This window comes from Botryllus schlosseri, chromosome 1, assembly GCF_051294905.1.
Source record: "Botryllus schlosseri isolate E-star chromosome 1, Bs_hap1, whole genome shotgun sequence".
NCBI lineage: Eukaryota > Metazoa > Chordata > Ascidiacea > Stolidobranchia > Styelidae > Botryllus > Botryllus schlosseri.
The window spans coordinates 34,361,267-34,381,836 of NC_137236.1; the positions used below are offsets into that span (position 1 = coordinate 34,361,267).

Below are 20,570 nucleotides of genomic sequence, written 5' to 3' on the forward strand. Positions count from 1 at the left end.
TTTGATAAAACGGGTAGCAATGGAATGCTACCACGGTACTGATTGCGAAAATATTAATTTTATTCTGTTCGTGGCCCTGGAACTCGCCAAAATAAGCCTCAAATGTTGCATTGTAAGTGGGTTTGGTATTGTGACGCAGCCATGCCGCCGTCTGAGCAGCTCAAGAGCAAATGCGCACGAGAGTGAGAGTGCTCAATCGCTTGCGTAACGATGGCCAATACGCTTGCATCTTGCGGTGCTCCTCGCCTGCTCCCAGACGTCATTGCTGCATCACAATACCAAACTCACATACAATGCAACATTCGAGGCTTATTTCGGGGAGTTCCAGGGCCACGAACAGAATAAAATTGATATTTTCGCAGTCAGTACCGTGGTAGCATTCCATTGATACCCGTTTTATCAAATTTAGGCTAATGCAGGACAAGCCGGTCAAAAATTACCGTTAAATTGCCTTCGACCAAATGGTCGGTGTGACGAACACCAATTTCACGAAGCCGTGAGATTTGCTTGTGTCCACACCATATAGGACACCATGCTTTGTTGCGTGCGTGGTTGTAGCAAGTCACGGCATTCCGAGTCACAAAAGTCCTCTGATTGTAACGTTTGACGTGATGAGTACGAGTACGAGTAATTCTACAGAGGGTCGCGCTCAAGTTCAAATCACAATTTTCAGTCACGAATCATAAACGTGTCATGTTTTACCATATTAAACAAGTAATGTCACGTAATAGTTGATCTTCCACTGAGTGGTAACTTTTGAAAGTGATGTATTAGTGAAGTTCGATGAGTAGTTTCAGGCTTCCGGAGTAGAATTTTAAGTTCTTAAAAATTGGTAGTAAAATATTGTCGAATACTTCGAAATCCAAAACTCCGTCGCGGGCCGCACAAAATGGTCTCGCGGGCCGCATGCGGCCCGCGGGCCGCGTGTTTGAGACCTCTGTAGTAGGGTATGCAGAGTAAACATTTACTCAATCCCTCTGCTTGCCAATCCTCGGCTCCATTGCGTTGAGCTTTGCGCCCAAGTACATAATTACATCTTGTTGAAGTTGGGGGGAGGGTGGGATGTTGACTGGGGCGGATATATATATATATATATATATATCGTAGTTTTGTGTTTATTACACGCCTCCTGGACGAATGATATAGCAAGGAACGAGAAGCAGCTTTAACACGAATGGTTTTGATTGCAAAAAGGTCCGCGAAATTTTGTTGCTTATCAAAACGTTTGTGGAAGTGTGGAACGTATAGACATGCAAAATTTACGTGTCACACATTCGTAACACTGAAGTCAAGCTTCTGTTTGTACAATCCTCCGGTAGTACGCCCACTGGCACTGAGCCTATGATGGCGTAAGAGAAGTTTTTAAATGTTTATGTATTATGTATAATTGTATAGTCTCCATATCCCCGGGACTTCCCCGCGTAGATATCTGAAACAGCAGATTGCAGCAGCCTAACAGCAAATTGAAGGAACTAGAACAAGTATCTGCTAGCGATGTCGGTCTACTAAGCTAATTGTGATATGGCTTTAAAGAGGTTGCAGTACGAATACAAAAAATTTACAGAAGAGCCGATAAATTCTGCCATTCGAGCAGGACCAGTCGACGATATCGACCTGTATCGGTGGTGGGCTACCATCGGAGGACCGGAAGGAACGCCGTATCAAGGCGGCCTGTTTCGAATTCTGATAGATTATCCAACGGAATATCCTTTTAAGCCGCCGAAAATGCGATTTGAAACGAAAATATTTCATCCAAATGTCAGCCGGAAAGGGACTATATGTGTAGATATTTTGCAAAAGCAATGGTCGCCAGCGCTTACGACATCGAAGGTCCTGTTGTCCATATGCTCCTTGCTTGCTTCGCCCAATCCAGACGACCCGATGGACCCGGAGAGTGCGACCCTGTATATAGAAAACCCCAGGGAGTACGCCAAACGGGCGAAGCAATGGACCGAAATGTATGCCATGGATACCACCGCCCTTAAAAGTAGAGCCCACTCAACGGTGCCGAGATGTTCACCACCAGGGCAGTCCTTTTCAACTGATGCTCGTATTGAGTCTGTCTAATTGAGGTGAGGATAAGAAAGATACAGTAAATGTACTTAAGAAGATGATAGTTCTTGATCACTGATTATTATGCGCAAGGTTTCCTGCGACTCTCTTTGATACGGTGTAACCATTGGTGATTAGTAGGGCGGTTTTTTTTTTACCTAAAAAACAGAAAATTTTGACCTAAAAAATCAAAATTTTGACTTTTTTTGACCTAAAAAAACTGAATTTTGACCAAATTTTGACCTAACGTATGCAAATTAGGTGTTTTCCCAAATAATGGTAAAATTGTACCGGTTATCTACATTTCCGGTTGTAACTGGCTGTCCCAACGAAGTAGTTTGGCCTGAAAAAACGTTTTTGGCTTAGAAACAGGCAACTTTGTACATATAAAAAACAATATTTTAACGAAATCTGGCTCTATGAAGAATTCCAGTGGTTGCAATACGTATTATGGCGGAAATAATTAAAAAAAAATTGTAGTACAACGAGAGATACTTTCCTATATTCTTGTGTAAAAAGTGCATGTCCTTACTTGCCAAGGACGTTCAACAGCAGCAGTTGGCTGACAACACTCAAGTTGTGCAATGTGCATACACTACTGGTGACGCAATATGTTGCTTCATTCTGACAATGTTGTCTATTACAATTTTTCATCATGCGCTTTTTCAATATAAGAATGATGCCCCAGTTAGGATATTGCGGTACGTTGACCATTGACCGTTGATGATTCAGTATGAGCAGACAATGCGCCGTTTACAACAGTAGGTATATAAAGTAGACTACAAGCTGTAAAATATCAAATGATACGTTCACAGACACTGCAAAATCTACGATACAAACGAAATAAAGACGTAAAAAAATTTTGACTTTATGAACAATTTTGACAAATTTTGACCTAACGCTACAATTTTGACAAAATTTTGACAAATTTTGACAAGTCAAAAAAAAAACGCCCTAGTGATTAGTGATTACAGTCAGTAAACCTGTTCATCATCGAAATATACCGACCTTTCGAAATATGTGTTAATGGAGATTGGTCAAAGTTAAACTAAAGCACATTCGATGAGTAATGTAATGAGTTGGCGAACAAGTCATTCTCGATTGTAATATGACTTTAGCTCGGTTATAGTCCGCGGCGGCAATGTTGCATCTCCCAGCGTGCAAGAAATAATCAGGTATATGTCTCTTATATATAGCATTCCTTCAATAGTTGGCATAAATATGTAAGAATATATCTGTTGTAACTTCCTCTTTTTTCTTGTCAATCTATTGATTCTAATTATAATGTCGAGCTAAGCGGCATATGAAACTCACGGCGATGTACTGGAAATATGAACTTATGAAAGTTATTAGGCTAATGAATATCACAAATTGACAAACGTCTGCGAACTGCAGTGTTTGCGATGTAAAATCAGTACACGTTAAGACGCATTTAATGATAATCATTGAAAAGTCGATAAAGGACATGGGATAATGGACAAATGTACCCAACTATCTCGTATGCACCGCAAGTTTTGCAATCAAATCTTTTTCGATTGACTCAATTTGATATAAACTAGTTGAACATCAAGTTTCACATTGGATTATACGTTCTCACACAGCATCCACATTATCGATTTTCTTCGGTTGGATTGCACCACATAGCTCGGTTGCTCAGTAACCATAACATGTTTATTTGAGTTCGTAACAGCGCGTATGTACTGGCCGAACAAGTGTGAGTTTGTTTGAAAGAGGATGCATACACTATTATGTGTTGATAGCACTTCTTACGGTCGTCCTATGTTTTGTTGTGAAATAATCTGGTTCGCGTTGTGATGGTGTAGGCCTAATATATGCGCTGGAACCGTGGGAAAATGTCTTCTGCAGAGGCGAGCATGTCAGGATCATCGTTTGAGTGGTGGTTTATTGAAAAGTGAATGGATTTCGGCCATAGGAATGGCATTTTGGATCGATTGATGGATCGACATCTAGTTGCACACGTCTTTGGCAAGGTGCATTACTGTGGAAGTTGAAGACTGCATTTCGTTTTTCATGGACTGTGTTATTGGCGGGACTTGTGAATGCGTGGTATTCGTTGAAGGAAGACATTAAAAGAACGCTCCCGAATGAGGAATATGACAGTCGATCGGAATCATAGCGTGGAGTTCTTGAAGTTTGAAATGTAATTGCCATGATAGTCTATGCTTCATATGTGCGCGCGTGTGAGCTTATAGTTGAATAGTATCCTCATGTGTGATGAGTTCGATATGGTTTTGTTCTGCCGGAAACGGTGGGGGGGGGGACAATAATGCGAGATTCTGGGGTGAAAGTATTAGTGTTGTGCTGATTTGATGCAATCGTGCGAATGTAAGTAGTCTCCTACGGTGATGAATTAAAAGATAATAACAATAATAATAGTACAACGATAAGTTGCTTCTTGATCTTCAGTTTTTTTTTTGGTTTTCTTCCCTCCACCACCAAACCAGCATTTGAGACATTTTCAGGCTAGAATCAAGCTCAGGTGTCACATTAACTAAATATGTATTCTAATAACTAAGTAATTTATTGGCTGTGTGTAGTATCGATATTATTTTATCATTCTGACTACCGGTAACAATATAAATAAGTTGTACAATTAAAAAACGTTTTTAATTTTTCAACAGGTAGAAAAATATGGAGACCATTTAATTTTCAGAAAAAGGTGAGGATTCCTGGTTTAGATTCTGCTTTGTTTTAGATTGTGCGTTTCTCGATATGTGCCAAATTGTGCGTGGATGATTTAATGGGCAGTATTGGACACTTGTCAAGCTGAGTGGGAGGTCGATGTAGCCGCCCTGATTGCGACTGCTCCAGTTGCTTGTGTTGCAGATTACCCCCCGGTGTGCCCTACATAGGAATGTCTCGCCAAGTCCTGCTCGTCGCATGCCATGTGGTATTACGTTATAGTTATGGCGTTACTCAGTTTGCATGGTAGTATATAGTTAATCATTATTTGCCAAATCATAAATCTTTGGTGGTTACCATGTTTAGAGTTACAGATTCCGTTGCTGGGCTGTAAATGGCACTGTATCTAAACATCAGTGCATCAAATTTTGTTGAAATCGTATTTAATTGCTAAATTTCCAGATTTTCCAGCAATCTTTGACTTTTGTGATAACCATTAACTAAAACACAACAATTAAACTATGTAACCTTCTCACTGTGTTACTGGAGTAGCGTTTATTATGTTGTAAACTTATCTCCTGCTGATAATTATCTTCTATCTAATAATTACTAACAAAGATGCAATTATGACGGAGGTTGATGTAATTATTAGTTCGTTGGATTATCTAGATTGGTTCATGCTTACAGTAACGTAATCCAACTGAGATAATGATGATTTATATCACACATATGAGAATGATGACGTACATGTTAAATACACGTCCATCATAATATTACTTTTATTATTACGATGAGTTATAATATAATGTTTTATTGCTTTTTTTCAAGCCTCAAGCAAGAACCAAGTATCATCTGTGCCTCGACTACGCTGTCTCATTCTCTTTTGCTGCATTGGGTAAAGATAGAATATAACACGGTATCTATGAAACAGATGGGGTTCCCTGAGCCAATCTAAGGGGTTAACTGTAGGTCAAGACACACACTCAACTCATACATATGATTTTTGATGATATGTCAATCTTAGTTGCAGGTTGCAGGTAATTAGACCCGATATGTAGTCAAAGTGTTACTATTGTGGTGGCATGTAGTGCGTCGTAAATGTCGTATACGCAGCGTAGGTCGGAGTTGGAAAGCCACCCCCGTCCTTCCATTCCTAAGCTCATTTGCAATTAAGCAATTGGTATAACGCTGTTGCGTTTCGACTGAACAATATGATGACACTTTCCAAGGTGAAGCCTCGCATTTCTGAACTGGTGTATGATATGAAACATTAGAAGTCACGCTGATTAGCAATGGATATTCATTATAATGTTTCGTTTTGTGTGAAAATTAATTTTTAAAGGTTTTGTTCTTCTCAACACTTTGTGCTCTAGTAATGTATAGTAATGTATTAATGTATAGTTGGATGCGTATTGTGGCGGATTTTTATTTGTACGTTATCTTAAACTCCACATCACAATGTAGAATATGTACAATAAATAAAAGATTCTATAATAGATATATATACATCAAGCATTATAGCCGTTATTCATTTTTGTCATGGATATGAATTTCGCGAAGAAATGTGGAAGAAACGAAGCTGGAGATCACTATTGGTATACCATCTTATATAGATCAGGGGTATCAAACTGAAGTTGCGTCGCGGGCTGGATGTAGACTTTCATATCGCGAGCCGGACCAGTCACATTATTCCAAAATGCTACCAAAAGTTTTCCCCTGTTGTCCACTACAATACTCAATTTTAATACAGCATATGAATCACTGGGCTCGATTCTATCAATAGTTTCATTCGCAAACAACGGAATTGGTAAAATGAGGATGATTGGTCCCCTACTCGAAAAGTTGCCCGCCCCTGATGAACATTGAACAGAATCAGAGAATAAACGGATACAGCTTGACCAATTAGAAAAGAGGCCAGAGTCAAATCTTATACACAAGAGCGTATCCCCTTGAACTGGTATAGTGGCAGAAAATGATATAATTTAAAAAGTGAACAATCCGACCATAGTATATTTGTAACTGTGAATATTTCAGAGCTGTAGAATATGAAGATTACCAAGAAAATATACTTACTGTTAAAAAAGTCAAAGGACGAAAGAAAGCATAGCGGCTACGGAACAGTTCAATTAGAAAACAGTAGTTTCAAATTAAAATGTTTGATAGTCAGTATTCCAAGTAAAGAGAGATGATATATTTCTGGGGTTGATATACAGGATTCCATGGACCCCTTGGGACTAGTTTTCATTGATCCATGAAAGGCTAACGTTGAAACAACAAATATAAAACTACAGCATCCTTTATAACATTTGTCCTAATTTTGACTTACTTCCAGCGCCGACCTCAACGACTGTAACCTGAATAGATTTAGGGGTTCCCGCTTGAAAATAGGATGAGAACCACTGCTTTATTTGAATATTCAGAAGCGGAAGGGACATTCTGCTCCTACCTATGTCTTCAGCATGAGTTGGACCATTATGCTAGCTGTATTTTCAATGCATTATTAGGTTCATTGTGACCATAAATAGAAATCTCTATAATTTTACACATCTGCGTTTCATATTATTCAGAGTCCGTATTGAACCATTATATGAAGTCATCGCTACCAGATTCATTCGGCGTAAACGGATAAATTTACCGCACTAGCATTTCTATAGCGATGAATGCGAAAGAGTCATTCTTTTTTATTGCTATAGACACAGAAATTCAGACATACAATAAGATATTAGTATAAGAGTCATATATACCTTTAATCATTCGATGCGCTTCGTTTATTAAGGTGTTTACAAGAGAAAATGGTAATGCATTCTAGGCATCGCGTGCCAATATGTCGAACACAAAGCCAGTGATCTGTGACATTCCAATTCTTACACCACTTTTATATTAGAATTAATGAATCACAGCAATTGTTGAATACGAATTATAAATTCCAATTATATACAGGGCCACTGCCCCAATTATAATGCTCTAACACTGGTGTAGTCAAGCGACACATACAACGGAGACGGCTAAGCGCCACTCTCTCGTTTGCGTCAAGAGAAATAATTGCAATCTTAACACCGACAAACCAAGCGAAAATTTCGATAGAACCGGTGATAATCAAACGTTACTGTCGTACTAATTCAAAATGAAAATTGTAATCTGATTAGGTCCCTGTGTGAATTTGAATTGTATGATATGAAATTGATACCAGATTTCGATTGCGACTTGGACTTGGATTTGAATCTCAACTATGGAACAGGATATGGATTTGAGTATAATAAGTCCACTAAACTCTGCTGGCTGTTCTACAAAACAAACCAGGGCATTCACGAGTATTGCAGTTATATGCTGATAAATAATCAGAACCTTCAGGATGACAAGATATTGTGAATGCAGCCAGACTCCTTGGTCGATTTTTATTCAACGGTCAATATGTGACGGGCCTTCATAGACCTCGATATCTCGTCTGGTGTTCAATGGATATACTAATGAGTTCAGAAGTAGTTTCTTTTGAGTTGTGAAGTTTCGTTGATTTCTATACCATACCACGCCGTACGCGTACTTATTATCGCCACGAAATGTTTCTAGAGTCTACATTGTAGACAAAACCGCTGTTATACTGAGCTCTCGTGTGTTGATGTTCTGTTTTCTATGGTACTCGAGTTACCTCGCAATCCTGAGTATGCTGCCGTTTTGCCTCGCATCCATTACACAAAACAATATGAGGTTAAGAACAACGCATTCTTTTGGCAAAGAACACCGTATACGTGTTACTAACAAAGGGGCTTTCATTGGGGTGGTTCACTTGAGAGTTCATACTGGTAAAATCTTTGCTATGTTCCCAGAACAGCGCGTATGCTTCTATTTTCATGTTCATGGTGACCTCTACAGCAGACGCGAACTACATCATTGCTTTCAAACCATTACAGCAGCTATGTAGGCAGTATATAGAAGAGTTGTGTCTTTCAAATTACCACTACTACGAAAACCCGAAAAATCAATAGAGCATTCGTTCATGTGACTTGCTGAGATGCTGCATTCCAAATTTGAAGTGGTGCGAATACTCCTTTGATTTATTGCATTACCTATTTCTGTGTGATATGTACCCGCACCCATTGACATAGGGTTACCATATTTTGGAATCCGGAAAGAAGAACACTTTTTGAAAATTATAGAAGGTGGTTTACCGAAATTTAAAACGGCTGATCTTGAAATATTTACTGGAAATCTTGTTGTGTTGACTTAATGAAAAGGTCATCACATTGGCTCGTCTCCCGCATTACCCACTTTTTGCGGTTCTTCTGTGGTGTTGACTGATAATAAGGTCATCGCTTTGATTCAACTCTTGGATGACCCGCTCAAACGTCCGCATTACCTATTTCGCACCCATTATGCAGATTTTCATTGACCCTGTGCATTTGCCTAGCTGTAAAAGCTGTAAAGGAGGACGAATTGCCAAAAATGAAGACATTTCAGCGTACTCTGGGGACATTTTTAATTTCCTGAAAACGGAGGACAAATCCTCCTAAATGAGGACGTATGATAACCCTACATTAAGATAAATAGGAAGGTAGAGTGAATTGCTTCAATTAATTATTTCCTGTGCACTTAATCCTTCATAATCTGAAGCTTAGCACTTAAGAAAATATCTGCAATATATTGCATATTATTGTCTCGGTGCAACTGCGAACATGTCGGTATGATCCATGTGTACTGGACTTTACAGTATAGGAATGTTTTGGAAAATTCTCTTATGTGAACGTGATGTATAAAGTGCATCTTGTGAACGTTGATTTGCTCTGTTGAAAATAAGCGTAGCTAACTAGCTATACAGTGACACTGGCGCACGCGGATTAAAGGAATCGTGATATTTAACATTAAATTTGCACATAACGCCCATTCTTTTGGTCGTATTCTTGTCAGTTGGTAGTTAACTCGTCTCAATAGTTAGTAATTGGTACGCAGCACTGCTATACAATAGCGTGCAGGCGTAGAGAGGATTGCAGACTATTGAAAAGCGAATCAATATTCAGCAATGCGTAACTCGGCGGCAATCGTTGAGTTTTGCAAACCAGCATAACGTGGGTGATTCCCCGGGTATATAATATGACGGGAAAAGATGCGATGACATGGCGAGACAAATGGGCTATAAAGCGGCGCCAATCTCCCGCCGTTACTTGAGTAGGTACTTCCTTTGAAAATTCCGGGAGATTTTCTCGGATCAATAAATTGTAAGTATTTATAATTCTAATCTAGTTTCCGGCTCTTCTGAAGATGTTAAAAGAAAACTGTATAGGGCGAAATGATCCAAGCTTGGTGTACACTACAGTGTACAACATGCATGCATAAGCAGGTCGTGTTATATTTGGCATTCAACTCGCAATGCGTCGTGCATGTACCGGGCTCAACTAGATACCGACAAGTGACTTTAAGCGGTAATCCGGGACTACGAGTGTTGTTGTTGTATTGAATTATAGTGCTCGGCAGCAGTGGCATTGTGCACCAGATCGCTTCTATTTGCATTATTCAAATAAATGTCTCTTCCGGTCAGCAAAACAAATTCGATTGCTGGGAGATTACGGCGGGACTGCGAGTGTATCAAGCTTAGTAAAATTGGTACACGCAACTGATGATTTCCCACGAGAAAGCTCGTATGTGCAATCAGTAATTCTAACACAAATGGGGTTCCGAATAGCTTTTCTCGCGTCAATTGTTTGCTGGTTATAACGACAAATCAGACTGGATTGCTGTATTTCCCGATCAACCTTCGCAAAGCTTTTGATGGAAGAAAGTAATTCCACTTCTCAGGCATACAAAATAACACACTGCCAAAATTGCCAAAGGCTATGTATAAACTTCCAACACTTACATAGGAATCCCGAGGTCAACTTCAGCTTTACTTGAACTCACAATCCACATTTGTGTAGCAGCTGCGTGGAACGTTATCTCGGCACTAGTGTATATGGATGGGTGAAAGAGTGCGCAATGGCGAGAAATTTTGAAAAATGCAAGTAAACAATATCGCAGTGGTGTTACTGAGGAAGAAACCGCGCCGCGTAGGCATATTCCACTGAGATAACTTCCCTCTTCCGACGTTCGCATCAAGTATATTTCATTGGCATATCACAGTAGCACAGCCTATCGCTGTGCCGTGACAGATGTTGTGACTTGGTAATTGATGAGACCATGCTAATGGCTGCAGCAGTAGTTGACTCTGACGATATTGAAACATTACAGTTGAATTCATGAAGTTGGGCATCTGTACGTATGCCAATGGCTTTCCACTCGCCACAGACGCGTTGGAATTGTGAACACAGACTTCGCTAACAGTTTAGCTATGCGTTCAATTGTGAATATGTGACGTAGTACCTTCTTACGTAGCCTACGTAGCCTGAGTGTGAAAAATGCCAATGGGATGGGAAATAACATGTAGCTAATTGAACAAGCTACCATTTTGGGTTTATATATTTGCAATTCTGAGTCTGATGGGGTCAGTGCTTTACCAAACATAAAACTCGCCGCATGTCGCTGGCGTAAACCCGACAGGTTCTGATTTCTTCGAAAATAGAAGTGCATGTATAAAATACAACTGTCCCCCACATACCGGTTGGTGTACTAACTCCCGTATTTCCGTCAGCACGATGACCGTATATGCATTCAACAGGGCCTTGCCAAGCGCATTCGCCCAGCTGATTCATGCTGCTGTGCTGGCATATAGGGAAGATTTATTAGCACAGACATTATGCGTATCTGCACATAACTGCTCAAAACTTTATCAAGCTAAAATGCTATGCACCTGTCGAGGGGAAGAAAGAGATTCAATCTCAGCCGCCGTGGCAATTAATTTCGACTCCTCGCTATTTCGTACCGGGGAAAGTCCCTTGAGAAATGCCGGCCGGTAAAATGACGACGCCGGTTAATAATGGGAAATGTAAACAACACTAAGCGCATAGTGTGAGTTACAATGACTCTGGATTGTTGATGTTTGCTATGAAGATCGACTTATCTGTTTAAACTGATTGTTCTCCTGCACAAGCTCGTTATGTACCCAGATATATAGGATCTGCATACAAAGTCATTGCATGATATCACAAACTGCGAAGTCGAGTATGGCTCACCATCACAAGCTTCATACAATGCGTGGCTTATATTCAAACCACGTTTTCAAACATGTATCGTTAAGAAACGCTCCGTAACGCTCACGACAGATAAGGATATCGATTGAAACACAGCACAATACAGAGTCGGACTATAAATAGAGCCACAAGTGATGTCACGTTCGATTACAATCATATCCGTTTCACGTAGTCTGTATTCCAGACAGCATTACACCAAAATCAATTTTCAAAAATCGTCAAGCATGCTGGCCTACTCCTTCGAGCAGATATTGATCACAGGTGGAGCGCATGCAGCAGTGCATATTGGGGTTAACGACCGTTTTCGGAATGCGAAACTCGCGCTCAAAAAGAAATCTCCGAAAGGTTCCTGGACACACTACATTACAAAAGCAATGGAATTCCGTTGAAATGTTACCATCTCCAGTCGAAAATAATTAGATACGAATTTGTAGTCAGCATCACCGTATTATGCCGTTAGATGGCAACAACATTCAACGGAGTGAACAGACTAGCTCAGTGGTTCCCAACCGGTGGGGAATAGACTCATTTGGCAAACATTACATACAGGATAGTCCACATATTTACGAGACACATGCGCGATTACCGTTACCGGTTAACTGCGCTGGAATGTATGCATCGAAAATTATATCGCGTGTTGCTCACAAAAACTCATTTTCACAGAACAACAGCAGAATTCGCATTGCTTGTTAGACAAACTGTGGTGTTTTCTTGTATTATCTTCCGATGAAATGTTTCATTTGTTGAATATCATCTGCTTTCTTTACACTTTTCCAATAGCAAGTCCCTGCTAAACGTCTTGCCAAATGTTATGGAGAGGCATTTTAAAAGGGTATATAGGAGTTTTGGGTATAGTGGGGAATGAAGACTCAGAATAAATCTGAAGTGGGGAATCAAGGCAAAAATGTTGGGAACCACTGGACTAGCTTATCCCGCCTTATCAAGACAAAACGTAGCATGGATATGTGATATGTATGCTCTACAATAAATGCGGTCAGACATAATGAGTTTCCTCAGACATGATGAATCAGATGGATTCAGATGAATCAAAGCATTATTAGTCGATGACGTCACGGAACAAGTCTCCACAAGGCACAGTTCTCTTATACGAAATCACGTCAACAAAGTCACCTCTGTTAAAATCGCATATGGAACTGGCTGTCGATTCTGCATAAGGGGGAGGATGAACTTCGAAATCGGAGATGAACAATGAGACTGTTCTGATACTTGGAATGTGAGGAAATGATAACATGCAGTCTGACCTCTGACGTATAACATAACAAGGTCATGATACTTCCTATGACCCCATGTGTCCTTTGAAACGCTTTGGGAAGGTCAGTACACCGAACTAAATCCAGACCAGCATGATGAAATGCCAATAAATCACCAAATGCACGGAATCATACCAGTCAGATGACGGTAAGCACGGTTGCAGGGGTCATCATTGCAACAATCTCAGCACGAGCGGCAAGAAATTAAGCATGCTAAATTAAAAAGAGACCTCAGATCCGATGAAACGATACCAACAAGTTACTTTATATATAACATTGGTTGTTCGCTGGGCCAATCTCAAGAATTCACCTAATATCAAGAAACACACCAGACTCTTAGAGAATAAATAGGTCGCATTGAGATGCATCAAATATTCATTATAATAATTTTGTTTAGATATAAAATCATGTGTTAATGCTTTGTTACTTTTGACGCTGTTGGTTTGTGCACCGGAATTCTATAGCAGTGTATTACGCATGTAAAGAAGTAGGGCTTGTTGTTGTGACTCAGCAAAAATGTTAGGTTTGTCGAAGGCCTGCAGATTAGCGAAACGGTTCCCACTATTAGTAAAGGTTATGAAACATTGCTCTATAATAGGCTTACCATACGTCCTCTTTTAAGAGGATTTGTCCTCTTTTTTGACTTTTTTGAAAGTGTCCTCGGAGGACGCTCTTTTGTCCTCTTTTTTGAGATTTTGTCCTCTTTTTTGAAAATTGAGGTCAGATATAGAGGAAATTGCGAGTGATATGCCGCAAATTAGCGCAGAAGTGAAGCTCCGGCGGGTATTTCGGAGGAAAAGCGGTGATTTCAGCTCTGAGCGAAATGAAGACCTTTTTTTTTTTTTTTTTTTTTTTTTAGTCATCCACCTGGCAATGTAGAGTAAAAAACGTTATTTTGAGATCTGAGCGGAAGTGAAGACCTTTTTTTTTTAGTCAACCGACCGCAAAGTGGGACAAATTCACCGGTTTTTGAGAATTCTACTCCGGTTTTGTATCTTGCAAATTTCTGAAAAAGTGTCCGCCTTTTGCATTTTCAAAATATGGTAAGCCTACTCTATAACATCCTGTGATAGGAGCTTCGCTTCACCTATATCGTATACCACTCACGTAAAAAACCAACACCAATCGCATTTTGATTTGTTAACTACTACTAGAGGCAATATCAGGAGCGTGGAAAGGAAGTCAGAAGCCGCTTTACAATGCTAATGCTTTCGAAAAAGACGATTAAAATAGCCGAAATTAGAGGCAATCGATCCGGATTGATGCAGACCTCCACAGACGGTTTCGAGAATGCAGGCTAATATCCATTAAAAATATAAAGTTGTGTAAGTACATTTGTTAAGTGCACTGTCGAGCTGCTGTGTTACTATTTGATATTAACGAACGGCACAATGGCAATATAGTATTATTTCGTTCTAAAAACTTCTGTAACTTTGCCCTTCAGGTATTATACACGTACCTCACGCAGTTGTATTGTATAGTATTAATGGGGCACAACACACTTGAGCTTATCGCCTTTTTAGGCCCTGCGTTCCACTATTGAAATTTCATAATGTTCATGGGTTTTGATTTCTTATATTCTTGGGTGCGTCTTTCAGCCTCTCACGCAATCATTGTTCGGTCGCTCTCAGTCCCATGCGTCCGATCGTGGTCGTTACTCCAGACTTATAACTCGGCTCACTTTTCACGCCTGGGCTTTTCAACGCAATGCGGTTGCAGTGAGGTCGGCGATGAGGAGCCCAGATAAACCTCCGACAAGCAGAAGTTGATCAGATCCGAGATTCGAAACCGCTTCCATTGGTGTCGTGACGCCCCACCCGTACGTAGTTATATCATTACGGAAAAGAAGTGTTTGAAATTGGAGTTTCGACGTCACGTGACGTCCGAAACTAGTGTTCGCGATCGCGACTCGTGTTCACACGAGCCAAAACCTTTCAGGGGTTGACATCATTCCTATACATTTCCATTAACTAATCTGGAAATATTCGAGAAATCGACTTCATCAGTTGGTCAGTGAGCAAAACGTATACAATACAATACATATGCAAACTCCCTTTAGTCGGGACTGAACCCAATAAATCTAGTGGATTTGAGCAATTTCGGCAGCATTTCGGGGCTTCACCACCCTGCCTCTCCATAAAGGTTTTTGTGATATGAGTCCATACCTGTCGTGATAATAGTGTTTCATATACCATGCTGAACTTTGAACGCCAGTGTATTTTTCCTTAATACTCTTGCATATATAAGATATATACCTTTGAACCGGATGTCAACGCTATTGTTTTGAACTGCTGAGTTCGCTTCCTTTTCGCTTGACGCATTAGAATCAATATCAAAGAATATAGACCAGTGGTTCTCCAACTAATTTTTGCTCGTGACATATTAGAAAATTTATAAAACACTTGCTGCGCAGTTACAAGAAAGTATTCTTTGGAAGAAAGAAAAAACATACGTGGTTCACGATGACCATGCTAATTTATACGACTGAAACGAGGCTAAGTTGTTGATAAACGTACCTGCATGTCGTCGTCCAAAATATATATGTTCACATAGTCATAGAGATGCACAATGCACAATTGCACTAGGCATTGAAATCATGATTGCTTTTGCAGCCACGGAAAGCAGGATTTAGAAGGAGAGGGCCATAACGCTTCCAATTTTCCGGACACTGCGTTTTCGTAAATCTATGAGTTGACTTCTGCCGAAAAATTGCTGGATTGACTGCTTCGAAATGGACTAACTATCCCTGAGAAATAATATTACATTGCAAATTGAAGACCAGTCCTTGGAGTAATTCTTTGCTTATGAGTTGATTCATTCGGTGCGTGAAACGAATTAAAGGCATATAGCAGCACAATTTAACAGCAATTTGCCAACTCATTGACTATGCCATGATCGGTTACATTGCAATGGTCACGGTGCTCCATGTGCTAGCATGCATGCCGCATGATAGAAAATTATGAAGATTTTCTCCAAAATTACAAAAAGCGGCACACGTTGGAATATGTGGCGGCACACAGTTTCAGAATCACAGATATAGACACTGCATAGTGTGAGTTTCTCATCGCTACAGCCATAATTAGAGTTTATCCTGTTTTAACTTCCACATATCTCCTGGATCCTTGCAATATAACAACAGGGAACACAAAACCTAGACAGATATGCGCATTGATAAATCGATTTCCGGAATTTGACTTCGAAATAATAGTAATAACTCTATAATAACGTCTTTCAAGAAACCGCTGTCGGTCGAGTTTCCAGATATCCTATGCCCATGCCTCGCTGAGTAACATTTCTGCTGGTTTCCGTTGAGGGTTAAGGGAGCATATGGTAGTGCTGAATCTATGCTCTAACTTGCGACATAGCCCATGGTGACTTGTGACATTTATAGCTGAAGCTTATTTGTCCTGTCTGAGATATGGTTGAGTCATAGGTGATATGCACGAATGAGATGAACCTGCCGGTGAAGGACAATGGATTTAGGATTATGAGCTACCGACTGGATGTGGAATATCGCACTTTCGTCAAAGTACCATTATGAAAAATATTATTAAGATAACCGTCTTTCGGTCATTGCCTGTGTTGTTCAATGCAGTTGCTCTAAAACCGGTACATAACCGGAAGTATTTTAATGTATTTCTGAAATAGTTCAATCAGGCATAGTGTCCTACAATGGTGTTGACACGGCTAAGTCGCACGGCTCACTGCGATTGGTTTACGTCACACTTTCCATTTGACCAAAGAGCTATTTTGCGGTGTTTGTTTGAGGTATTCATGGTGTTTGTCGACTACAATGGCTATTGACACGAGGCCGATATTTCCTATGTTTTTATTCCGTAGCTGCCGACTTGTAGCACGGCCAGTTTCTAGGCGTTTAAGACACCGCTTACATTGATGAGATGGTGTGGAGAAGCCTAGATAAACCTCTAACACTCGGTAGGAATTCTGGAGTCGAACTCGAACCCGCAACCAATTTGTGTTGTTGTAGATGCAAGTCCGGCCGAGGTCGACTCCAGAATACCTACCTAAGTGTTGGAGGTTTGCGTTTGCGGTAATTTTTAACGGGCTTGCCGAGGGCCAAACTTGATATAATTAGTATCAATCGAAAACTGCCGCTGTATTGAATACGAAGACATAAATTTTATTCGGCTCCCGACCCTGGAACCTCCACAATTAGGATTGAATTTTGCATCGCGATGGAGTTTGTCATCGTGGCGTGCAATGCAGTCGCTAAGCAGGTGACGAGCAGCGCAAACCGCAAGCGTATATGCCATTGTTGCGTAAGCGATTGAGCTTTTACATTCTCACTCTCGCTTCGTACTTGCTCCTGGTCAGTGAAGCTGTTTGGAATCATCATGGAAAATCTACGCACGTTAGTGGATATGACATATCTGTGAAGTCGTTATCAAGTCACGTCAATTTCAAATTGTCATAAAATAGGTATATGGTCAAAAATACTAAATGATCTTTAATATGGTGAAGAACTGGCATTATATTCTTTGTGGTCGCATAAAAGGTACTTATTTGAAATCCCCACGTCATTCATGCGGTTGTGACGTCGTAATGAGTAATACTCTAACATTCGACTCGACTCGAATCCTAAAACTCGATTCTGGATCGAATCACTCAAGTGCTCGAATTTGCATAGCCCTGCTCCCTACGACCAGCCATACGATATAGAACATTGCAGTCTATCTATGCACTGAGTGGTGTATATGTATAGAATGTAACCTTGCAGCAGTTTCAGTGTCAGTATATTATTATTTTAATCATTTCAAAACACCACACAACTGCGATAAAATGCAAAGGAAGGTGTCGAAGTGACTTCGAGTAGTCTTGGAAATAAGACACCCACCTGGACCTAGGGCCTAGGCGATGTAAAAAAAGAGGCATGCACAGTGCACACTGCATGAAAAGTAAAGCAGAGAATATAAAAGGCAAGCGACAGAATGTGGTGGCATTTTGCGGAAGGATGAGATTGATATGCTAGGTCGTGGTCCAGTAATCTTGAGGGCTGACTAGTATTCATGCTTACAAACATTTCATCCCGTCATTCACTCGTGATGAAGTGTATTTCTGCAAGTACATGCCCTTTAGCATCACATTAATCTTTTTCATTTGGGATTGAACATCGAATGTTCTTGATACGTGTGAATCATTTCGTACATCGATATTTCGAGCCCGTATAATCCTGTGAATGCGCCTGGTGGAGGAGTTGCTCATACTTACCGACGGTGTGTGGCTAGTTATACATGAGCAATGTCTTTCAGTGCGGATGTTATGATTCAAAATCGTGCGGCTTGAGCTAGCGCATGCAATGACACGTCTGCTAGTCAATTCTTTACTCCATGCTACCCGGGGAACTCCCTAGGAGTTGTGTTTGCGAATGGCATATATATACGCCAGACTACCGGTAACATTATTTCGCTCGAAGTGAAACATGGCTTTCAAGCGACTAAAGTACGAGTACAAGAAATTCCTGCAACAGCCTAGCAATTCTCCCATTAGAGCAGGACCGGTCGACGATTCAGATCTGTACCGGTGGTGGGCAACAATCGAAGGACCTGAAGAAACGCCGTTCGCAGGCGGATTGTTTAAAATATTAATAGAATATTCAACGGAGTATCCGTTTAAACCGCCGAAAATGCGATTCGAGACTAAGATATTCCATCCCAATGTAAGCAGAAGAGGGACGATATGCGTAGACATTTTGCAAAAGCAATGGTCACCAGCGTTAACTACATCGAAAGTGCTTCTGTCAATATGTTCCTTACTGGCTTCTCCTAATCCGGACGACCCGATGGATGCAGAGAGTGCAGATTTGTACTTAAAAAATAGAGAATTGTATTTCGAACAGGCCAAGCAATGGACGGAAATGTATGCCATCTCTCACACTACGCCTTGCAAGGGTAAAGTTCCGTTGCATACGGGCACATCACGAGACGCTATACAGGCCAATTGAATATGATGTGTGCCGGTTGAGGAGAATTTATTCACAGTTTTGATTATGATAAAGTTTGGGATAGTTGGAGCGATTGCAAAACATGATTTATACATGTATCGCGGTCGATTGCTGCCTAACATCAAATACACAGAACAGGACCGATGGACATCCGCGATTTTGCCTGAATTCAAGCCTCTATACACGGCGGTTCCGATCGAATCTGCTGACGTGCATTGATGGTTTACAGCTGTGTGTGTTTACAGTTTATTTCGCTGAATTTCCTTATTCATGCACTGATCATTCGGATACTATATGGATCATGAACTCGAAAACAAACAAATATAACTCGCAAAGCCTTTATTTCACATAAAAAATCTTTTTTATGCAACCGCAATCATAGTTTTATGTTTTATTTGGCACAGTGAACTCATGATCGATAAATTGCTACATCCTTCAAAATGTGACCGTATGTGACCGTATTCTCGACGTTATTCATCGTAGAGTCGAAGCATAATTGAAACTTTAATGCTTGAATACAAAAACTACGTATCCCTCTTATTCATACTCTTCACTGTGGCATTTCTTTTCTCACTTTTAAAGTCCGTTAGATGGCCGAAGTTATTATCCAATATTTTTATACGATTCATGTATGAGCTTACAAAATTAAACGAAATAAAATCACAACTACTGTCGCATATAATCGTCAATTCACACATATTATTAGTAAGCTTTCATGATCGCAGTTTAGACAGTTTCAAGCTTTCAAATCTTCGTGACCAAAGTGCACTAGGCAACAGAAAGCGAACGAGTCACACGTTAACTTTCCATGGAGTGTCGAAGGGCGGTTTAGTTGCTATCGCTACAGCCTACTCCATTCGAATCTCAAGAGTGAAGATTATAGTACTGTAAAGACAACCGCAATGTAAATACTGATTATTAACGAGATGGTGGTTCGGTAGCTGCAGACATCGTAGAGACACACGTAAGTAAACATCCGTCTGTCATTTCCAAAATCAGGATTCGTGTCCCTTAATACGCGTTAACGCACATAACAAAATACAATCTTCATTCTTCTCACCAGCACTTATTTAACACATTCACTGAAGACATTACCAATAGTCCTGCGACGTCAGTATTGATATGCACGGGGCCTACGATAGGCCCCGATATGCACTTCCTCGTGAGGCATCACCAAACAATTCCATGATCCCTGCTGTACAGTGTACATGTACAATTGAACATTGTACAGAAAAGTCACTATCTGAATCCAAATGCTCCATACTAGCACAATCAAATCCCAAATACGAATACAATCGCGGATGGGTTAACTTATATCAGTAAACGCAAACTTCACTTAACCTGCGTAAATTTCGTAGCGTGGTACGATCCAGCCAGTATCGGTAACGATGTACTGATATCAGGGAATACATATACATCAGATCTTCCCTTACCACTTACACTTAACTGAAATAGTTCAGTGTTTAGACCAGTGGTTCCAAAACTAATCGATCTTCCCTCTTGGGCGCGATTCTGAGCGACAAGAGT

The 20,570-nt window shown here is 40.4% G+C and overlaps 2 protein-coding genes and 1 pseudogene across 6 annotated transcripts in view; all 3 read left to right on the forward strand.

Moving 5' to 3' along the window:
• The window catches only part of LOC145435743 (armadillo repeat-containing protein 1-like), a 391,422-nt gene that overhangs the window by 54,416 nt on the left and 316,436 nt on the right, over nt 1-20,570 (forward strand). The gene's annotated exons all lie outside the window — the stretch shown is intronic.
• Nucleotides 1,445-6,213, forward strand: LOC145448127 (ubiquitin-conjugating enzyme E2 D4-like). 2 transcript variants are annotated; one of them, XM_080326455.1, is made up of 3 exons: nt 1,445-2,072; nt 4,695-4,732; nt 5,524-6,213. In XM_080326455.1, exon 1 carries the CDS (start codon nt 1,522-1,524, stop codon nt 2,065-2,067), a length of 546 nt encoding a protein of 181 aa, XP_080182581.1. In that variant the 5' UTR covers nt 1,445-1,521; the 3' UTR covers nt 2,068-2,072; nt 4,695-4,732; nt 5,524-6,213. The 2 variants fall into 2 exon arrangements, with proteins under 2 accessions (XP_080182581.1, XP_080182589.1); XM_080326463.1 differs by lacking the exon at nt 4,695-4,732.
• Nucleotides 18,472-19,725, forward strand: LOC145435936 (ubiquitin-conjugating enzyme E2 2 pseudogene; annotated as a pseudogene).